General features: G+C 41.5%; 2 protein-coding genes across 5 annotated transcripts; one reads left to right on the top strand and one right to left on the bottom strand.

The window, feature by feature from the left end:
• The first annotated feature begins 1,895 nt into the window (after window positions 1–1,895).
• On the top strand, window positions 1,896–3,164 carry LOC125018771 (cytochrome c oxidase subunit 5B, mitochondrial). The gene is made up of 4 exons (XM_047603052.1): window positions 1,896–2,098; window positions 2,614–2,684; window positions 2,766–2,865; window positions 2,942–3,164. The coding sequence occupies exons 1-4, from the start codon at window positions 1,996–1,998 to the stop codon at window positions 3,052–3,054; spliced, it is 387 nt and encodes a 128-aa protein (XP_047459008.1). The 5' UTR covers window positions 1,896–1,995; the 3' UTR covers window positions 3,055–3,164.
• An 816-nt stretch (window positions 3,165–3,980) lies between these two features.
• herc4 (HECT and RLD domain containing E3 ubiquitin protein ligase 4) lies at window positions 3,981–18,330 on the bottom strand. Of its 4 annotated transcripts, none has more exons than XM_047603049.1 (24): window positions 18,145–18,330; window positions 16,334–16,619; window positions 16,059–16,218; window positions 15,573–15,649; window positions 15,245–15,466; window positions 15,058–15,149; window positions 14,365–14,495; window positions 14,132–14,295; window positions 13,735–13,811; window positions 12,385–12,509; window positions 12,218–12,277; window positions 11,801–11,912; window positions 11,287–11,476; window positions 11,026–11,198; window positions 10,818–10,937; window positions 10,098–10,196; window positions 9,851–10,018; window positions 9,127–9,270; window positions 7,703–7,869; window positions 7,546–7,612; window positions 7,353–7,435; window positions 5,665–5,848; window positions 5,467–5,569; window positions 3,981–4,901 (listed from the first exon to the last, which is right to left on the bottom strand). In XM_047603049.1, the coding sequence occupies exons 2-24, from the start codon at window positions 16,557–16,559 to the stop codon at window positions 4,693–4,695; spliced, it is 3,153 nt and encodes a 1,050-aa protein (XP_047459005.1). In that variant the 5' UTR covers window positions 16,560–16,619; window positions 18,145–18,330; the 3' UTR covers window positions 3,981–4,692. The 4 variants fall into 4 exon arrangements, with proteins under 4 accessions (XP_047459005.1, XP_047459004.1, XP_047459007.1 ...); XM_047603048.1 differs by having other exon boundaries at window positions 16,334–16,605; XM_047603051.1 differs by lacking the exon at window positions 18,145–18,330 and adding an exon at window positions 17,081–17,329 and having other exon boundaries at window positions 16,334–16,605.
• Between the last annotated feature and the right edge of the window lie 394 nt (window positions 18,331–18,724).

Raw genomic sequence — 18,724 nt, 5'->3', positions numbered from 1 at the left:
TCTTCTCTTCTCCATTTAAAACCCCCACTGTTTCTTGCTGCAACACCGCCTCCACCTGGAGGAGAGGACGGATGACCACCTCTCTCAAGTCAACATTGAACACAAAAGGTGAGAAGTAAACATGGAATGTGGAGCACAGAGGGAGAAGATAGGTAACAAACAAATAGTTCGCATGATAACTCAGTCTACATCTTCTCTTCTCATCTTAAAACCACGAATGTTACTGGCTGCAAGAAGAGGAGGAATGAACACAGCATTCACGTCAAATGTGGAAAGGTAGAAAAAAAATGTGGAGCAGAGTGGAGAGGATATGCAATAAACAAAGAGTTGTTGTGTGGCACGGGGGCTTTGACCTCTAGAGGTAATAGAAATGCAGCAACTGTTATTCAATTGAATTTCTTATAATTTTGCTAATTTATCTGATTTCATTACCTTAATTGTTTTGAATGACTTTGAATTTGGGTTTTACTTCGGATTCTTTACATTTGTTTTATTTATTTATTTATGCACACATGTTTATTTTATAGTTATTTGTTATTATTGTAATACTGTATTTCATGCATGTGTTATGTCTGTCACAAGGTGTCGCTGCAGCGTGCTACGTGATGACGTCACCACAGTAAAAGCCCAAATCTTGATTGAATGAAGGCGACTCTCGCCGGGTGCGGTGGCGCGTGCCTGTAATCCAAGTTACCGGGAGGCTGAGGCTGGAGGATCGTTTGAGCTCAGGAGCTCTGAGCTGCAGCGGACTATGTCGATCGGGTGTCCGCACTAAGTTCGGTATCGATATGGTGCTCCTGGGGGAGCCCGGGACCACCAGGTCGCCTAAGGAGGGGTGCACCGGCCCAGGTCGGAAACGGAGCAGGTCAAAGCCCCCGTGCCGCTCAGTAGTGGGATCGCGCCTGTGAATAGACGCTGTAGTGCAGCCTGAGTGATATAGCGGGACACAGTCTTTTTATCACTACTCTAACAACATTTTACATCTTACAACAGCCTCAACACTCATTCTACATCTTCTTTTCGCATCTTGAAACCACTGTTACTTGCGGAAATGTGGAAAGGTAGAAAAGAAAGATGGAGCAGAGAGTGGAGAGGATATGCAAAGAGTTGTTGTGATGAATCATTCTGACTTTTTTTCAGAATGAAACACAGTCTTTTTTTTGTGCACATACTCCTACACAATACACCCCACGAAACATCTGCTTTTACATGTTACAGTTTATTCAACACTCATTCTACATCTTTTCTTCTCATCCCAAAATTACTACTGTTTCTTGCGGCAACACCGCCTCCACCTGCAGCAGAGGAGGAATCAACACAGGTCAACATTCAGGCAAATGTGGAAAAGTAGAAAAGAAAGACGGAGCGTTTGAAAAGTTTTTCCCAGAAAATGTCCTGTGAGTAAGTGCATTTGCCCAAACTAATAACACAATTTAGAACGAGGAAAAACACAAGTATGGAATATTATTGTAGGGCATTGCAGTGCAACAGTACATAAACAACCGGTTAAAACTTAACCTTGACATTCGAAAAGTAGTATAAAACTTTCCCCAAAACAGCCTGTGTTTTTCTGTCTCTTAATTCCGCGTAAAAGCGTGTATCACTGTCATTGTTTCCACTCAGTTTTCTTGTTCAGAGATAGAAACTATTACCACTTCAGTGATTAGGTCTACTTCCCCCAACCGTACGTTATATTTTTTAATATTTAAAAACAAATACTTTGGCACAAACCTTCACGGATTAAAGGATTAAAGTAGATTTTTAAATGTCGTGTGTACCGGCATTTTCGTTATTAACAAGCGCCTCTCACCTGTTCCTCGTGACTCCCACGGTTTCAATCTGATTGGTCGCGTCTCCGCTCTCATTGGTCCGACCACCTGTCGCTCACGAGGCTGCGTCGGGGTCATTTCAGTCCAGCCGACAGTCGCGTCGAGTCGGTCAAGTCCGAGTCAGGTCGCTGTTCGCACTTTGACAGAGATAGAGAGAGGCACCAGCATGGCGGGACGTCTTCTTCTCCGAACCTGTGCAGCAACTTTGCAGCTGAGGACGAGCAATGTGGTGGCGAGACCGCTGCACCGTGCCATGGGCACACTGAAAGGTAAGAGTCCGTATTTATTTATTTACTTGTGTGGACTTTAGACCGCAAATCCAGGCCCGGAGACAGAGGTCTGTCACCGGCCATATGACGGAGTCAAGTTGAAGGAGCACGGGCTGATTGTGAAGCTGTTTTACCGCGATATTTTTAGACTAGTGCGTAGTTTGGTTGCTCACTAAAACCCTATATACCATACACTGCTACTGGAAGACAGAAATATTGAGCAGCAGCAGCGGAATATTATAGTTTTGGCCTCTCTACTTGCGCCCACTTTCATTTTCAAGCTGTTTGTGTCTGAATAAAATAATGAAGGTCATTTGGACTCTAAGTCGCGGACAGGCCTTTTATTGACCCTCCTCCTTTGGCAGACTGGGCTGGGTTGGGTTGATGCCAACATCCTGATAGGGGACTGGAGTATGTTGTTGTGGGAGGCGTCCACTGCCGACGTGCGGTCCTCCGAGCACTCACTGCCTGTACACTGTCTTTATGACACCTTTATGTTTTTTCTTTTTGTGCAGGAATCCCAACAGATGACGAACAGGCCACTGGACTGGAGAGACGTGCCCTGCAGGCCTTCAAACAGGGAAAGGTAGGCAACACTTTTTTTTTTTTTTTACACAAGTGTATTCTGTACTAAAACATGACTTGTACTAATTTCCTCTCATTCCAGGACCCATACAGTATCCTGGAGCCAAAAGGCTACGCTGGTACTAAGGAAGACCCTCATATTGTGCCGTGCATTGGAACCAAGAGGCTTGTGGGCTGTCTGTGTAAGTTAAACACACATTTTGTTCGTTGGATCGTGTGCATTACACGTCAGGTTTCTCATACTTTGGTTCTCCTCAGGTGAGGAAGACAACACTGCTATCGTGTGGTTCTGGCTTCACGAGGGAAACCCCCAGCGCTGTCCTTCCTGTGGTTCGCACTTTAAGCTGGTCCATCACGACCTGCCCCACTGATACCGAACCTCTGCACAAAGCAGACATCTGTATTTGCCTCCTTCGTGGCCATAGCCTATGTGTGCATATAATTTAGCATGTACAGTTTGTCATTAAAACGTGAGCCTGAACTAAATCGTCTTGATTGATTATTCGATTAGCAATTCACCCATTTAATTCAGTTTCAATTTATACAAAAAACTGTGGATCATATTGTAACCCCAAATTGCAAAATGTACATCCTAACATTTAATATTAGTTACTATTATTATTATTTTTTTTTTAACTATTTTTAAGTCCTTTGTTTGCAGTTAGGACACATTCTCCTAGCTCCATAAGTTTACTCTCCATCTTTCCCACAACAGAGACTTCATGAAAATTATGAGAGCTTATATGATGCCTTAATGAAAACTTGGAAATTCTATATTCCAACTCGGAAATTTCAGGCATTCACGTTTCAGGTAAACTCGAAGGAGGAAAAAAATAAGTTTGGGATATTGTCACCGTTTGCTGAAGATTAAAATACCTGCAGCAGCTATTTTTATTTTATTTTATTTTGGAAGCAGTAATTTCCAAGAAGCTCATTTTTCCCCAAGTTGTCTTGAATGCAGCATTAGCTGCAGCTGGATCTCAACCATGCTTTCCAAGAAACCAGTGAAAACTGATGGTGAGTTCAGATCAGACAAGTTTTGCCCCTGTAATCTGGGGGGGCGTGGACCCCAGGTTGGGACATACAGTAAATGAAACTGTGGAAAGGTAAACTGAAGTAGTATGTGCATTATTTAAGTTAAAAAAAAACCTGAATGTTCTGAATAATTCATGTTAAAATGACCTTTTGCCAGAATTCTGAAATGCATAAGTTTCAATATCTAAATGCAACAACCAATCAACCACTCCGTCAAGAAGACATGAAATGATTAAAAAATAATAATAAAAAAGATGGCCTCTTACCCCCAAAATCTTTATTTCAGTGGCTGTTTTTATTTGTGGAATTCTTTTAAAGGCGCACGGCCGAGAAAATCCACAATCCAGCATCTAAAGCAAACTCTTCACACCGCGCTCAATCAAATGTCACAACAGAACTTGTGTCAAACATGAAGAGATTCAGTTTACATTGTGTAGATTCAGACATTCAACTCTCAGGGGATAACACCAAACAGGAAGCTCCTGTAAAATACACTGATCTGCTGCAACGGCCATGCAGAAACTAGTACCAGAGTCCATTTTAAAATGGTGCTTTTGTGTGGATTTAATTTAAAACGGGCCTTTTTGATGAATCTTTCAACCACTGCGGACGTGACATTAGATTATAAGCTTCATAAAGGTATTGATGCTGCACGTCACTGTATTTTACAGGAGTTTACGCTGGTGTGTGCAAGCCCTGTACTGTATACACCAGTAGTAGTTTGCTTCATCATTCTTGTCATATTCAAACATGAATAAAAGCATATCTACAAGAGCATATATCAAATGTGAATCTATTTGTAGTACGACGCTGAATACAGTGATTGCCAAAAAAAAAGAGAGAAAAATCCGAGATAGCATGAATGTGAAAGTCAGTGGCCACCTCCTTCCAACCAGTGCGCTGTTAAATAAATCATTTAGGAATGTGGTTGCCATCAACGGTAAATGTGGGATTCTAGGCATTTCTGTATGCTATCAGGCAAGATTAAAGCCTTGATTGTGATCTATGGCCTGTAAAAGCTTCTCACGGAGTGTCTCCACAGTTGTGTACTTGGGCAGGTCCAGCAGGTTGAAGCAGGTGTGGGCAACGGGTAAATAATGCTCCCCTCCACCAGTGGGCTGGATCACCAGTTTGAGGCTTTTCATGCCCAAGATGGGTATGCGGTCACTTCCTGTGAGGAACACTGAACAAGACGAGAGGCACTGTTTTCAGTTTTCCAGCTTGGTACAAACCATTTACCACCTTGTTGATATTTAAATACAAATAATAAAAAAAAAAGACATACATCAGCCATAACATTATGCATAATATTGTGCAGGTCCTTTAAAGCAGCCATGCAGGGGAGGGCTGTAAAAACTCATTTTAGTTCGGGGGCCACATACAGCCCAATTTGGTCTCAAGTGGGCCGGACAAGTAACACACAATACCGTATTAATCTATTAATAACAATAACTCCAGATTTTTTCCATTTGTTTTAGTGCAAAGAAGAATAAGAAAATTAGGAGAATGTTTTAAAAAAAAAATTGAGTGCAATTTGCAGATACTGCAATCTGCTGTTTGGTACACCTCTGTTATTAAAACAGTGGGTAAACTAGGAAAAGCAGTTATTTTAATTGAAAATTGCCGCCTTCTATGTCATTTTTGACCCTCTGTCCATGTTTGACACCTGTGATGTAGAGGGAGACATGGGAGATTGAGAGTGATCATAATGTTATGGCTGATCGGTGCAGTGTCCCGACTGTACTTACAGAGAAACTGCTTTTTCTTCTCTAAAGGAAGATTGTGGAACACCTCCCAGAAGAGTCTGATGGTGGGGTGATCCGTCCAGTACTCCCCTTTGTACTCGGTACTCTGAGGAGAATAAACGAAAACAAATCATCTTATGACTCACTGCGCTGACCATGGCTAAATCGGTAATTTTTCAAAATTCTTATCTCTAAAACTACCTTTTCCAGCTCCGTCCAGTCATAGTTGGTGTTTCCAATGACCATGGCTTGCAGCTCGTTCGGCTGAAACAGCTCCAAAACCTTCCCACCGCACACTTTGTGGAAGCCGGCGTAGAAGCACTCGAACAGCGGAGCCACAGACGAGTTGAAAATGTAGTCTACATAGGCGTTGACGAAGTCCTGCCTAAAAGGGAGAACGAAAAAGTGAATAGCGTGAAAGTATATTTGTTTTTTTTTTTCCATTAGAGGGTATGCACATAACGTCACAGCTAGTGAAGTCTCCATGGTTACGGGCACCGAGTGGCAAAAAGTGACAGTTGATCATAGAGATTAGCATCATTAGTTTGAATCGTAGGCTGTAAACTGTAAAATTAATTACAAAAAGATGAAGAGCTGTTTTGCAGTTGAGTGTACCAGCAGATTTGAAATTCAAATGTTACAGCAGCACTAGTCAGAAAAAGAAAACAGTGAAAGACACTAAAGAGGACACGGAGAGCAGGCAGCCACAACATTAAATAGGACAACAGGCAACAAAAAGTACAGTACACAAGTGACAACAGTTGTGGATAAAGTTGAAATGCTACAGATGGTCTCAGTGAGGTCAGAGCTGTTCGCTGTTGCTCAGTCTGAGGGAGCGTCTGAAGCGTTCAGTTCTGCACCGGGGGTGGGACGATCCGCTGGCTGAATGTATGAGCTGCCCATCAGCCACAGCTCGTTGTGAAGAGGGTGAGAAGGATTGTCCAATATTGCACAGATTTTGTCCTTCACCCTCCTCTCAGCCACTGTTTCTAAGCAGTCCAAGTTAAATCCCACCACCACCGAGCGGGCTTTTCTCACCAGTTTATTGAGTCAGTCTCGGCCCTGCCCCACCAGCACACCACAGCAAAGAAGAGCACGCTGGCAACCAAAGACTGGTAGAAGGTCTTGAGGAGTCTACTACAGACGCCAAACGACCTCAGGAACAACATCCTGCTTTGTCCTTTCCTATCTCCGACTTCCAAAGAAAAGAAAAGTAAATGGATCGCTGCATTACAAAGAAACAAGTGGAATCCAGGCACAGAAACCTGGTGTTGTGGTTGACATTTAGTATTTATGCTGTATTCTTATGATGAAGTCATAGTTACATCATTCAGGAGGGCTGTCTAGATAAGTTTGTGGGTGCTGGTGTTTTGGCGTATTTACGGCCGACAGTAACTATTTCAGTTCCAACAATAAATAAGAATAAAACAATAAATAAAAGTCGGATGCTACACTGTTGTATGGCTAACGCTACTTCTCATTAGCATATTTTATTTACCTACATTTATCATAACTGAAATTACCTAAAACTAACTGAAACTGACCCACTTTTCTAAATCCGTACTAGTTCGTATGGATCATTGTTGAGTCCAGTTGTCCTTAATTTGATCTGATAATCAACATTTTTCCTGGTCTTGCTGTATTTACTGATTTCATTGACATTTCACCATGTTGTGGCTAAGCTAAGCTAAACACTTAATGGCTCCACATGTGTATTTACCGTACAGGAAGTAGTATTATTTTTTGTTTAAAGAACATCTGCTGATCAGGTCAATTGGTTTTACAAACTTACAAGCCTACGCTTGAAACTAATGGGGCCGACCTCTCATGCTCAACTGCCACTTTCTGCCACTCGGTGACAATTAACCAGGCAACTGATAAATTGTTACCTGTTCGATTTATTGACATTGATGTCTTCACCATTGGGTATCAGCTCAAAGACTTCAGTGGCACCATAGTTTTCTTCTGTGATCTGAAAAAACAACAACAACAACAACAATGCTGTTTAGATTCTGAAAACAGCAGAACTATTTATTTTATATTTATTAAATCCCAAAAAACATTGACTGAATATGATCCTACTGTGAAATTCAAGCAGAAGGTTTCCTCAAGGTCATCTTCTGTGTAGTCTAGTAGCTGCTGCAGACTCCTAAGTCAAGAAAACAAATATTACGTTGAACACAGACCTTCCTATGAACACCTCACATGGAAACCTCAGGAGACTGTTCCTTGTTCTGACCTTCCCACATCTGGCATCAGCTCCTTCAGGTCATCCAGCGTTGGCTTCCTCTTCAGAAGCTTCTTGTAAAGGGCCACGGGGAAGTTGAGCTCCACTATCGTCAGATTGTAGATGGCCAGGCCACAGATGACGCCGATGAGGTTGAACAAGTCGATGTCCTCGAAGGTCTGCAAAAGGAAAGTCAGTAAGAGACTGTAAAACAAACCGTTTCTCGTGGTTCATGTTTAGGCTCCGTCAACACTAATGGGGCTTTAACACGTGGACGTGAGAGAACAACAACGAGCTACAACGCATTTTCAATGCAAGACGGTGATGTGAAGCGACAAACGGATATCAGACACTTGTTGAAACGTCGGGTGAGAGTTGTGACATTGAAGCTGAGCTGACTTCAACTTTTTTTTGTGACTCATCTGACACGTCACCCAAACATGCATTTGATTCACTTGTTACATGTTAGAGTTTCAGTCAGTTGCTGTGTTACAATTACCCCTAGAAATGAGCAAAAACTTAATAGATAGATAAATAGATAGATAAATGTTGATCACAAAAGTGCAATGGAAACACTTTTTTCACATTTCCCCAGAAATGATGCAGGAAGTCATGTGACCAATTTGAAATCCATCTTCCTGAGTCTAAAGTCTCGTGTGACAAGACTTGAAGAGAATTATTATTATTAATATTCAAAGTGTACTTTATTGAAATATCAGAAATATCTCTTATTTTGAGAAAAACTGTAATGGAAACAAAGCTAATGCCTGTTCCAATGCTTTGCAACAATTAAATCTATATTCTTCACCTGAATACAAAACAACAGGCTGCAACTGAGCATCATCAACAGCATTTAATCGTACTGTTGGAAGATAGGACAGTGTATCATTCCAGCCTTGTTGCAAAAAACAAAAATCCTATTTAGGACCCAAAGTAAAATGAATGCTGTTCATGAACATGTTGGAGCTCGTCCATGGTCTTGGTCTCTTTTGAAAGCAGAGACTATGAAGTTTCTAACACAAAAGTCAGAATCACTCTATGTGGGATTTTTCTTCAGTAATCAAAGTTGGCACACATTTAAAAAATAACGAGTTGTTGGGTTCGCCTCAATTTTTGTGTTTTGAAAAAATAAAAAAACAAAAAAAATGTGTTGGTTGAATCTTATAATGTTTTTTTTTAATAAACTCAGAAGAAAATTAGCTTTTCTGACAACATATTTCATAGAGGTCTGATTAGTTCAAAAAACTACTGCTCTCCCATTTACGACCCAGAGGAATGTTAAAGGGTTAACAAAAAGTCGTATTTCTGCAGTAGTTCAGAAGTCTTTGCAAAAAGTGTCTCTATTACCAGCATGAACATGTTCAGCCACGTCCTCATAGTTGAGGGAATTACAGCTAGTGATACTTAAGCACTGTGACTCAACAAAAATCAAGTACCTTGTTTGAAAACCAGATGAGCCTGGATTCCTCGTAGTAGCGAAACATCCCATATTTTGGATCCAGCAGCTCTTTCATGATCAGGAGGAAGAACTCCTTTCTCACTCCTCCTGCGTCGACGGCCTCCTCTCCAACAAATATCACCTGTCACGAATGTTATCATATAAACATAATACACTAAAGCTGGGCTCAAACTACAGGAGTGTTAAAATCCATCTCAATTTTTAAAGTCAGACTGCATCACACACTCAAGGAGAAGCTTCACATATTCTTGAAAATAATGTGCACTCTACAGGATGTTGCTGCGGTGCCAAGTTTTGCCGTAAATGTACTGATGTACGCTCTGGTTGGATAGGTGTCGGTAATGCAGAAGCAATTAGAAATAGAAAAAGAAGAGACAAAGGAAGCAGAAGAAGAAGAAGTTGAAGCAGAAGAAGAAGGAGACTGTGTCTATTCTTCAGCCAGAATTGGAAGAGAAATTTTATTTCAGCATCAGTAGCATGTATGTGCGGTTTGGGACGTTTACGAGTGGCTCTATAAACTCTTACATCAGCAAATAATCTAGGCTGAACCTTGGTTCTCTGCAAAGTGGTGTGAATCCAGAGATAAATCACAGTTTTCTCCTGTAGTCTGACCCCAGCATAAAACATTTCCAGCACCCTTTATACGTGCTTCTGTGGTTTGATTCTTTAAAATACAAATACAGATTTTAACTGTGTTTAACCTTGAGCGGTTTCTTGTAGTCAACGTTCTTGGATTTCCTCAGGACTTCCATGGTGTCCCCGACGATATTTTCCCTCCGAACGATGAGGATGAGGCACGGGTTCACAGATTCCACTGCTGGCAAGAACATGGAGCTGAAGTTCTGCATCTGTGCCTGGTCCACTGCCATCTGCCGACATAACACGAGTACGGTTAATGATTGCCTTTAAATTAAAGAAACGTTCATTGAGGGATTAATTGTGAATTACCTGCATCTGTATGACCGCATCAGTCTGAAGCAGGGTGGTCTTCGCTTGAGCGTCAAAAACGAAGGGATACCTACACAGAGTCACCACACCGTCGTGACCCTGAGAGACAAACGCTTAAGATTATATCCTTTAACTCAAACAGCGAATAGTGTAACTCAGTGCGTTTACATGCACAGTTTAACTGAGCTATGCTGACTTTCTGAATGTGGTCCTTGTCTCAGTTTACATGCAACGGAGAAAATCAAATAACTGAAGGGAACATGTCCTCCTCCTTCTCCACACTAGGTGGCGATATGTGTCTTTTCAGCGGGTTAACACAGCCCCCTTTCCGGTTTCACCTATTACGTAATATGATAAACAACTGGAGTTGTTCAAGCGTCAAACCGGCATTTCAAACAACAACAAGATGGATTATAGTTCAGCTTTTTTAATAAAGTACGTAATGTGCGCGGTATTTATGGCACCCTATTGGTTCTTCTACCGCCACTGTTTACCTTCTTCTGCAACCAGGGGCTGACGAGCATGTGCATACGTTGTCTAGTTTAACTTCAATTAAGGTGTATACATGACGGGAAAAAATCATTATCTGGGAGAACTCTGATATTAGTCTGAATAACACGTTTACATGACCTTAAATTGGCCAATTAGAGTCGGATTAACGCAATAGTTAATTTTTGTTCACGTGCATGTAAACGTACTGAGAGACACCACCTGACTCACCATTGGGTACATCTGCCTCTGAATCCACGTGACGTAGTCATTTCTGATGTCTATCAGGTTGTCCAGCTCGTGAATGTAGAACTTGTCGTACTGAATGACGTGTCCCGCTCTCTCACTCACCTGAAGCGACAATGGGGAATGGATGTCGTGAACAGCCCTTCAAAGCACAAATCCATGGATTTTATTGTAGCGTTTATTTTGTTCTCACCGTGTGCAGCATCTCCAGGAGTCGGAGGGACGTGTCCAGGAAACAGGTGAAAATTCTCTGCTCCACCGAGGGAATGCCCACCTTGTGCATCTGAAGCAGATAAACCACCACCTCCTTGTACAACTCAACCAACCGCTGGAAGACTGGCGGCTCGAATGTAGACCACCAGTTGCCTGAAGAAAACAGAAGACCATTTCTTCAAGAGCTAAATAAAAATAAATAAAAGCGTGAGAAATAAAGCATAAAAAAACACGTTCCTACCTAATACTTTCCGCGGAGCCTCTTTCAGGCTGATGAGGGATTTAGCAAACGGGATGGAGATGGTCACGTAATTGTTTCGGTCGCTGAAGAGAGGGCATTCTGGAAGAGTGAGGTAGAGTCTCAGAGCTTCAATGTCTGGAGGAGAGTTGCTTAGTCTGGGAATTAGATTCTTTTCCAAACTGGCAGCAATCTGAGGTAGAAAACGCACATAAATCTGTTAATTAATTACTGTACTAAATCCCTAATAGGCTCAGTAGTTATCTGTAGGGTGAGGTGGCATGGTGCTACCGATGGAAGGAGATGGAGCTAAACATAAATCCTACTGTTTTTTAGGCAGCCAATCAAAAACCAGTGACACATAAAATACAGCTTGAAATACGAATATTTATAGGAAATATAATCCTTGTGTAACAGTATTAATAAATTCTGTGGGATTATTGCATGCATGAGAAATAAGCAACACAGTGCTGATATATAGGAAGGACATCGACGGGTTCTGGAGGCGTCTACTGACCAGTTGGGAGATCTCGGGGTGGTCTTGTTGGACCAGTCTGTGGAGAAGTAGCCGAGCCGTGTTCATATCCACCCCTGAACATTTGCTGCTGGTACTGTAGTGATCTGGATGACTGCATAAAAAAAAACAACAACAGAATATGAGGTGATACAGGTGGGAAAAAAGTCAAACCACCAAGTAAAACACATGTATATAACCTCTTAAATGAATATACTACAGCTTGACAACACTGTGTGCTGCAAACAAATGTTTAATTTCTCTGAAAAAATTCGAAGATTGTAGCAAACGGTGATGCTCCATCTGTGATTCATGTAAAAAGATATAAATTAAAGCTATAAACTGGTATGAAACAATATCACAATCCAATAGACTTTCTTATCAGACTACAGATGAGAGCAGACATTAAAACGTGAGTACCTCGTCGAGAGGAAGGATCCGTTGAGGCTGCTCGCTGAGGAGAACACGAGGTCAATCTCACTAAGGGAACGATAAGAGGCAGGTTATTAGTACGACTTCTTCTCCACAATGAATGTGTTCAGCTGAAGACGTCTGATGGGTCAGTTCTTCTGAGGAGAACACTTTACTTGGAGATTTCTAGCGGGAGTCTTCCTGGGGAGTAGTTCAACCATTTTTGTATGATGTCCTCGTTCAAGCAGCAAATCTTTCGTTGGTGATCGTGTATCCTCACGTCGTCCATGCTGTGGAGATTCTACAACGAAGATATAAAATGAAAGATTACAAAATGATGAAAACTTTGATGTACACTACTGCTTTTAGAACAGCACCAGTATCCTCTGGTGTAATTGGTCAGGGCTTCATCCTACAGCAAGATAATGACCCAAAACTTTAGTCCAAGCTCTACCAGAACTACCTCAGGGTAAAAACAAGATGGACAGCTTGAAAACATGGGAGTGGACTATGGCCCAGTCTCTAGACCACGGGTGGCAAACTCTTGTTAGTTCAGGGGCCACGTACAGAACAATATGATGTCAAGGGGGCCAGACCTTCAAATAATGACAACTTCAAATGTTTCCCTTTGTTTTAGAACAAAGAAGTACATTATGAAAGTGTTTACATTTAATGAACTGCACTATTACAAAATCTTTTATGAACAACCATGTTTCTCAAGAAAAAGAAGTGCAATTTCTGTATGTCTCAATGTTGTGTTATGTCCACAGCTCTTACTAAAATTGTGTGAAACGTAGGAAAAGTAGTTACTTTTATTGGAAAATTTGCAGTTAATGTCTTCAATGTAATTTTTGCACTTTGCAAATTCATCCCGCGGGCCAGATTGGACCCTCTGGCGGGCCGCTTTTGGCCCGCGGGCCACTTGTTTGACACCTGTGCTCTAGACTTTAACTCCATGGAGCTGGTTTGTGATGAACTGGACAGAAGAGTGAAAGCAAAGCTCCCTACCCACATTTCTGGGATTGTCTACAATAAAACCGGGAAGAATTCTCTGAAAAATATTTGATTTCAATTTTAGAAAGAAAGAATGTCACAAGTTTGTTGATGGTTACTTTGATGAGTCCAAAGTTTAGAACAGATTTTGGGTTATATATTGATTCCAGTTGTTTATTTGGTCTATGCTGAGTAAAATGAGACATAAAACCAGTGGCATACATTAAAGTTAAGAGGAACAGGAATAAAATAAAAAATAAAAATGCAAAACCTTGAAATAACTACTTGAGTTCAAACATATAAATCATAAAAAATAGGATGCAGAGCATCACACTAAAGAAATAATGTAGACATCCAGAAAAATCACTCCTTCAAATAACAAATCATTAATAATTTTTATACATGACTTCATGATTAAAAAAAGACGTATTGCCAGTTTATGACCAATAAAAAGAGACTTATTTTGTTCCTGTCATGTTCGACTCTTAAACTTCACAAACATCTAAAGTATCAAGAACCTTGTGAAAACTTACATTGGCAGTGCAATAGTGAGCAAAGCTCTGATCTCCCCCCGCATAAATCCTCTTGACACAACAGTTCTGCTCTGAGACTGTAACAAAAGGAAGAAAAACACATGTATTTGCGTTCACAATATCATAATAAAATAAAATATCAAAGAGTGTTGGTAATATTTCTGAGCCCACTGAGAATCAACAACCAGATTTCTGCATCTTTTGCTCGTTTTTCCTGTTCAGAGCTTAAGTAAACAATGGACAAGGACACAGATAATTTTCTGTTAGTGGACCAAACCGGGGATAAAATGAGCCACATTGGAGCAGAATCTTGGAGCCTGATAAGTTAATTATTACATATATGCTGCACCTCTCTGCCAACTAGTCCTCGGAAATCACTTGATGCTGCTTTACTTACTTTCCTCTCCTGCATCTGTTAAAGGATTCAAGGCTACCCAGGGTCCTTTGACCGGGGCGGGGCTTTTTCTGTTGCAGGTGGATCGTGTACCGAGCTGCCCGTTTCCTCCAAGCCCGAAGGAATCCATCTTTCCAGAGGAGGGGGTGAAAGCCAACGTGTGCTGTCTTTTAAAAACACAACAGTTTGGAAACGTTTTGTGGCAACACAATAAAATCCCTTTTTTACTCTTTTACCTTCCGCACGCAATCTGTGTGACCACGTTTCCCATGAGCTCAAACACTTTCCGGGGATTGATCTCATGGTTTGTAGAGTTATGCCCGAGCTGTCCGTATCCTCCTGCTCCAAATGTAAACACGCCTCCTTCCTGTAAAATCAGCAGCACCGGTTATTCTGACATTCGAAGGGACGGGAACAGCGTAAGTAGAAAATATAAGCACAGACTGTGGCACTAGAACAAACACATAACATAGGATGCAGTCAATTAAATGATTTTAATCCTGTTATTACCCATAGGGAACTGCCAGAAAATGAATGAGGCTTGTTATGACAACATTACACACCAGCTTAATAAGCATCATTAGTATGAGAAGATTAAAGTGGATGCTTAGATGTTTACCTACTGTAAGTGTTAATAATAACACCTCTGGGGCTACCTCTTGGTTCAACACTGCCTCCTGCACTTAGGAGACATTGTTACCAAACTAAATTTTATCATCTCCACTCATTTATGGTTTTTATATCTTAGTTTAAATCGTGCTAAAATGCTAGAATGATAATTTGATAACCCCAGGGTCAAATATAAAGCTGGGCAGTAATACAACAAAAAATAAGGCTGAACATCACTAATCACATACCACTTTCTAAATAAGGTCTTCCACAGTTCACACTATAGTGTTTTTAGATTACAAAAATACTATGTTACTTAACTTGGTGAGTGCTGCTGTGTGATCTTCTCCACAGGAGATGTAAATCACTCTCTGCGATCTAAGGGATTTCAGAAGGGTTGGGAAATACCGATCTGAAAAAAAGAAAAAAAGAAAAAAGAACCCCTGAAAATTAGCCAGAGATTATTTTTTGACCGCCCGCACGTGCTCTAAGTGTCAGGTCACCCACCGTTGCTGTCATTGAGACCCAGCTGACCGAACTTGTTGCGGCCCCAACCGAACACCGCCCCTGAGAGAGTGAGGGCGAAGCTGTGAGCACCACCTGCTGATATCTGAGCAAAAGGAATGCCCTGCAGAGACTGAATGATCTGGGGCGTGGGAATGCTCTGCCCGTTACTTCCTAGCCCGAGTTGACCGTATCGATTCTGGCCCCAGGAGAAGACTTGGCCCCCTGTGGCACAACGGATATAATTGAAGTGGCTCGCGGTGAGGAAATCGTAACATGCGGAATAAATAAATAAATAAATACATGTTATGTGGGTGCAAAGCATTCTCACCTCTCGAAAGTGCATGAGAGTGCCAGTGCCCACAGGCTACCTGAGCAATTTGTACGTCTGACAAAGTCTTGATATTTCTGTTATGTTTAAAGAGGAAGAAAACAATATTTAAGCTTGCAGAACAAATAACATTATGTGCACAAGGACACAGGAAAGGCCTTTTGAAATCAAACTAGGTATATATTTGTCCTTCACACGAAAATTGTTTCCACAGTCCGTACAGTCCTGAGAATACACCACACAACACAAACAAATACAGTATGTGTATCAACAATTCCGCCGCTATATACGTGCCACCACACATATCCAACTAACACATTACAGTTAGTGATTTCTTCATTTGTGTTGCTGCATTCGGACTATTCGGGTATTAATTGCACGTGCCTTCAAATAACAAAGCAGGAGCAGACGTCCCGCGGAAAGGTTTCATGTTAAACAGGTATGCACAAAAAAAAAAAAAAAAAAAGAGTGTGTGGTTAAATTTACCTAGGCACTCGAATACATTCCTCAAAGTTATTTAATCCCAGCTGTCCGTCTGAACCTAAGCCCCATGAGAAAACCTGTCCTTTGTCGTTCAGGGCCAGAGTGTGGGACTCTCCACATGACACTGCAACTATGATCTGAGCGTCCAGGGCCACAACCTGTTCTGGTAGCACACACACACACACACACACACACACACACACACACACACACACAGAAAATGTTTACAACTGGTTTTTAGGTGTCACTGCAACCAAACAGAGACACATGCAACCAACCTGGTTTCTTTCTGGACTTCTCGTGTCCCAGCTGACCCAGGTCGTTGCAGCCACAGGTGTACACCGTCCCATCCTCCAGCACGAAAACCGTGTGTCTGCGGCCACACCCCACGTCACACACTTGCTTCCCGTGGAAGAATTCACATTTTCGTGGCTCAACCACAATCTCCTCATCAATGCCACCCAAGCCTAGCTGTCCGTAGGAGGCATTTCCCCAGCACAGCATTGTTGCTCTTCACCTTTGGTTAAACGTGCCGGCAGGACGCCCGCCTCTGCGAAGAGATACCTACGCTAAAATAATCTTACACAGCACAATCACATGGAAAATAGTTTTTAGTGGCACACTTTCAGCTGCCTCTCACTTTAGCAAGGCAGCCACATGACGGTAGGGCTAAATAACACTGTACTTACATTAAACACACGCGTGCATGTCTTTAGGATTACACACACATACACGCGTATAACGCCAGTGCATCAAAAATATTAGCCGACCTGGAGACATGCAAACAGACTAGCCTGCTAAATTAGCGGCAGTAGGTGAATTACGTCGGGTTAGCTAAAACCTTGCACAAACATCCCTTCCGGTTTCGAGAGCCCGGGCTAACAAATTAAATATCATTATATGTGAGTTATTTAATTGCATATGCTTTTAAAACAATTGTAATAATAAAAAATAATGTTTTCGGTGTTTTTTTTGTGAGATTTATAGGAATTTCCTTATGTTTTAAGCGGAGGTGGACCTCTTACTTTGACAGCTAGCATGTCTGTTGACGTTCCGTTATAAGTGATGGGAAGTTCGACTCTTTTCTGAGAGTCGACTCTTTCGCATCTCCCACAAAAGAGCCGACTCTTTCGGCTCCCGGACGACTCTTTACGGTATTTTGAATCGTTTATAACCTAATATTTTAGCACAACACAGTAAATATATACAGTTTGTGTGTTGATAAGCCCCTTTGTATTCAATTGTTTTTATAAGATGCCTAATAATTGTCTTTTTTTTTTGCAGTTATTGTGTTATAAAAGCATTCTCGCCTATGTAGGTAGCGTACACCAGTGCGAGCCATTTATGTATGTGAGCTCCTCAGTCTTGCTCACTCTGTAAAGACTCAACCAAACCGCTAGTCGGCGCTGTGTCTTTTTAGCCAGTTGGGTTATTTCTTTTGTGTCTACTTCTGCTTCACCTTCAGCAATGATGACTGGAACTTTGGCTGAAATTTAGCCAAAGTCATATCGTACAAGTATTATATTATCTTTGAAGCTCATCAGTTAACCTTTTCTCCATGTGTACCATCTTCATTGATCCAAAACAAGCAACTGGAAATACTGGAAATACTAACCTGCAATTCATGCTTCTGCATTAAATGACGCAGAGGCTACTGTCCACATTAACACAGACGTTTGGCTCTCGTTCAGTGGGAATCGGCTCTCCTGATTCACTACCAAGCATCGGCTCTTTTGCCCATGACACATCACTAATCAGTCGTGACTAATGCAACTTGACCAACTTTAACTTGACAGTAATTTAAGTTGCCACAATCCCCTTAGAAACGGCAGCAAACAACACAATGACACGTGTTTAGAAAAAAGCGTGCGACACATGGTGACAAAGTTTGATTTCAACTAACGGTTCTGTTAGCAAGCTAACTGTAGCCAACTAATTGTGAGTTCATTTTAGTATCTTAAAGCAACTGCATAGCTAAGAGTCTCCCTCTAAACAGCTGTTATTCATTCTCTCTTGAAATATGTTAGTTTAACAAGTCATAATCAGGTGTTATTGAAATGCAACGTCAAAACAAAACACCAAATCTTACCAGTGTTTTTCTCGCAAGTCAGTCCGACTGTGAAAAACGTACACGCCAGCCCATTTTTTTTGTTTGTTCGTTTGTTTATTATTAAAAGGCCAACTGAGTGCAAGATAGTAGTAGTACAATATAACCCTACCAAGTCCCTTCACTCTACAGTTCTGTCAACAACTGCTGTACGGTGCTGTCGAAAACCCACATCAAGTCATCTGCACTAAGCTCTGTAAGTCCGCTTTCTTTCTTTTCAATATAAAAGCTCGATTTCCAAAGTAGTGCGGCAATGAGTGAGAGAAAGTGCAAACATGCCTTCCAGTTTCAATAAATACTAACAGTACCATAAAGATGATCTGAATACCTTATTAGAAGAATTGTAGAGTAGCGTTTGGTTCTTTTTATAAATGTGTTGCACTTTAATTTGAAGGCGTACCAATTTAACCGGAAGCTGTGGTGCGTTCGCTATGTTTTGCTTCACGGAGGCTAAGAAATGTCGCGAAGCATCCGAAATGTTCTAGATGCCCCCATACGGCCTATGGATGTGGCGCATGCGCGTTCCCGCGGTGAAAAGAAAGTACCCACCTCAGTCAATGTA

The sequence above is a fragment of the Mugil cephalus genome, chromosome 13 (genome assembly GCF_022458985.1).
Source record: "Mugil cephalus isolate CIBA_MC_2020 chromosome 13, CIBA_Mcephalus_1.1, whole genome shotgun sequence".
NCBI classification, from domain to species: domain Eukaryota; kingdom Metazoa; phylum Chordata; class Actinopteri; order Mugiliformes; family Mugilidae; genus Mugil; species Mugil cephalus.
Note: the sequence above shows the minus strand (reverse complement) of the source record. Positions and strands in the feature narration are given on the sequence as shown.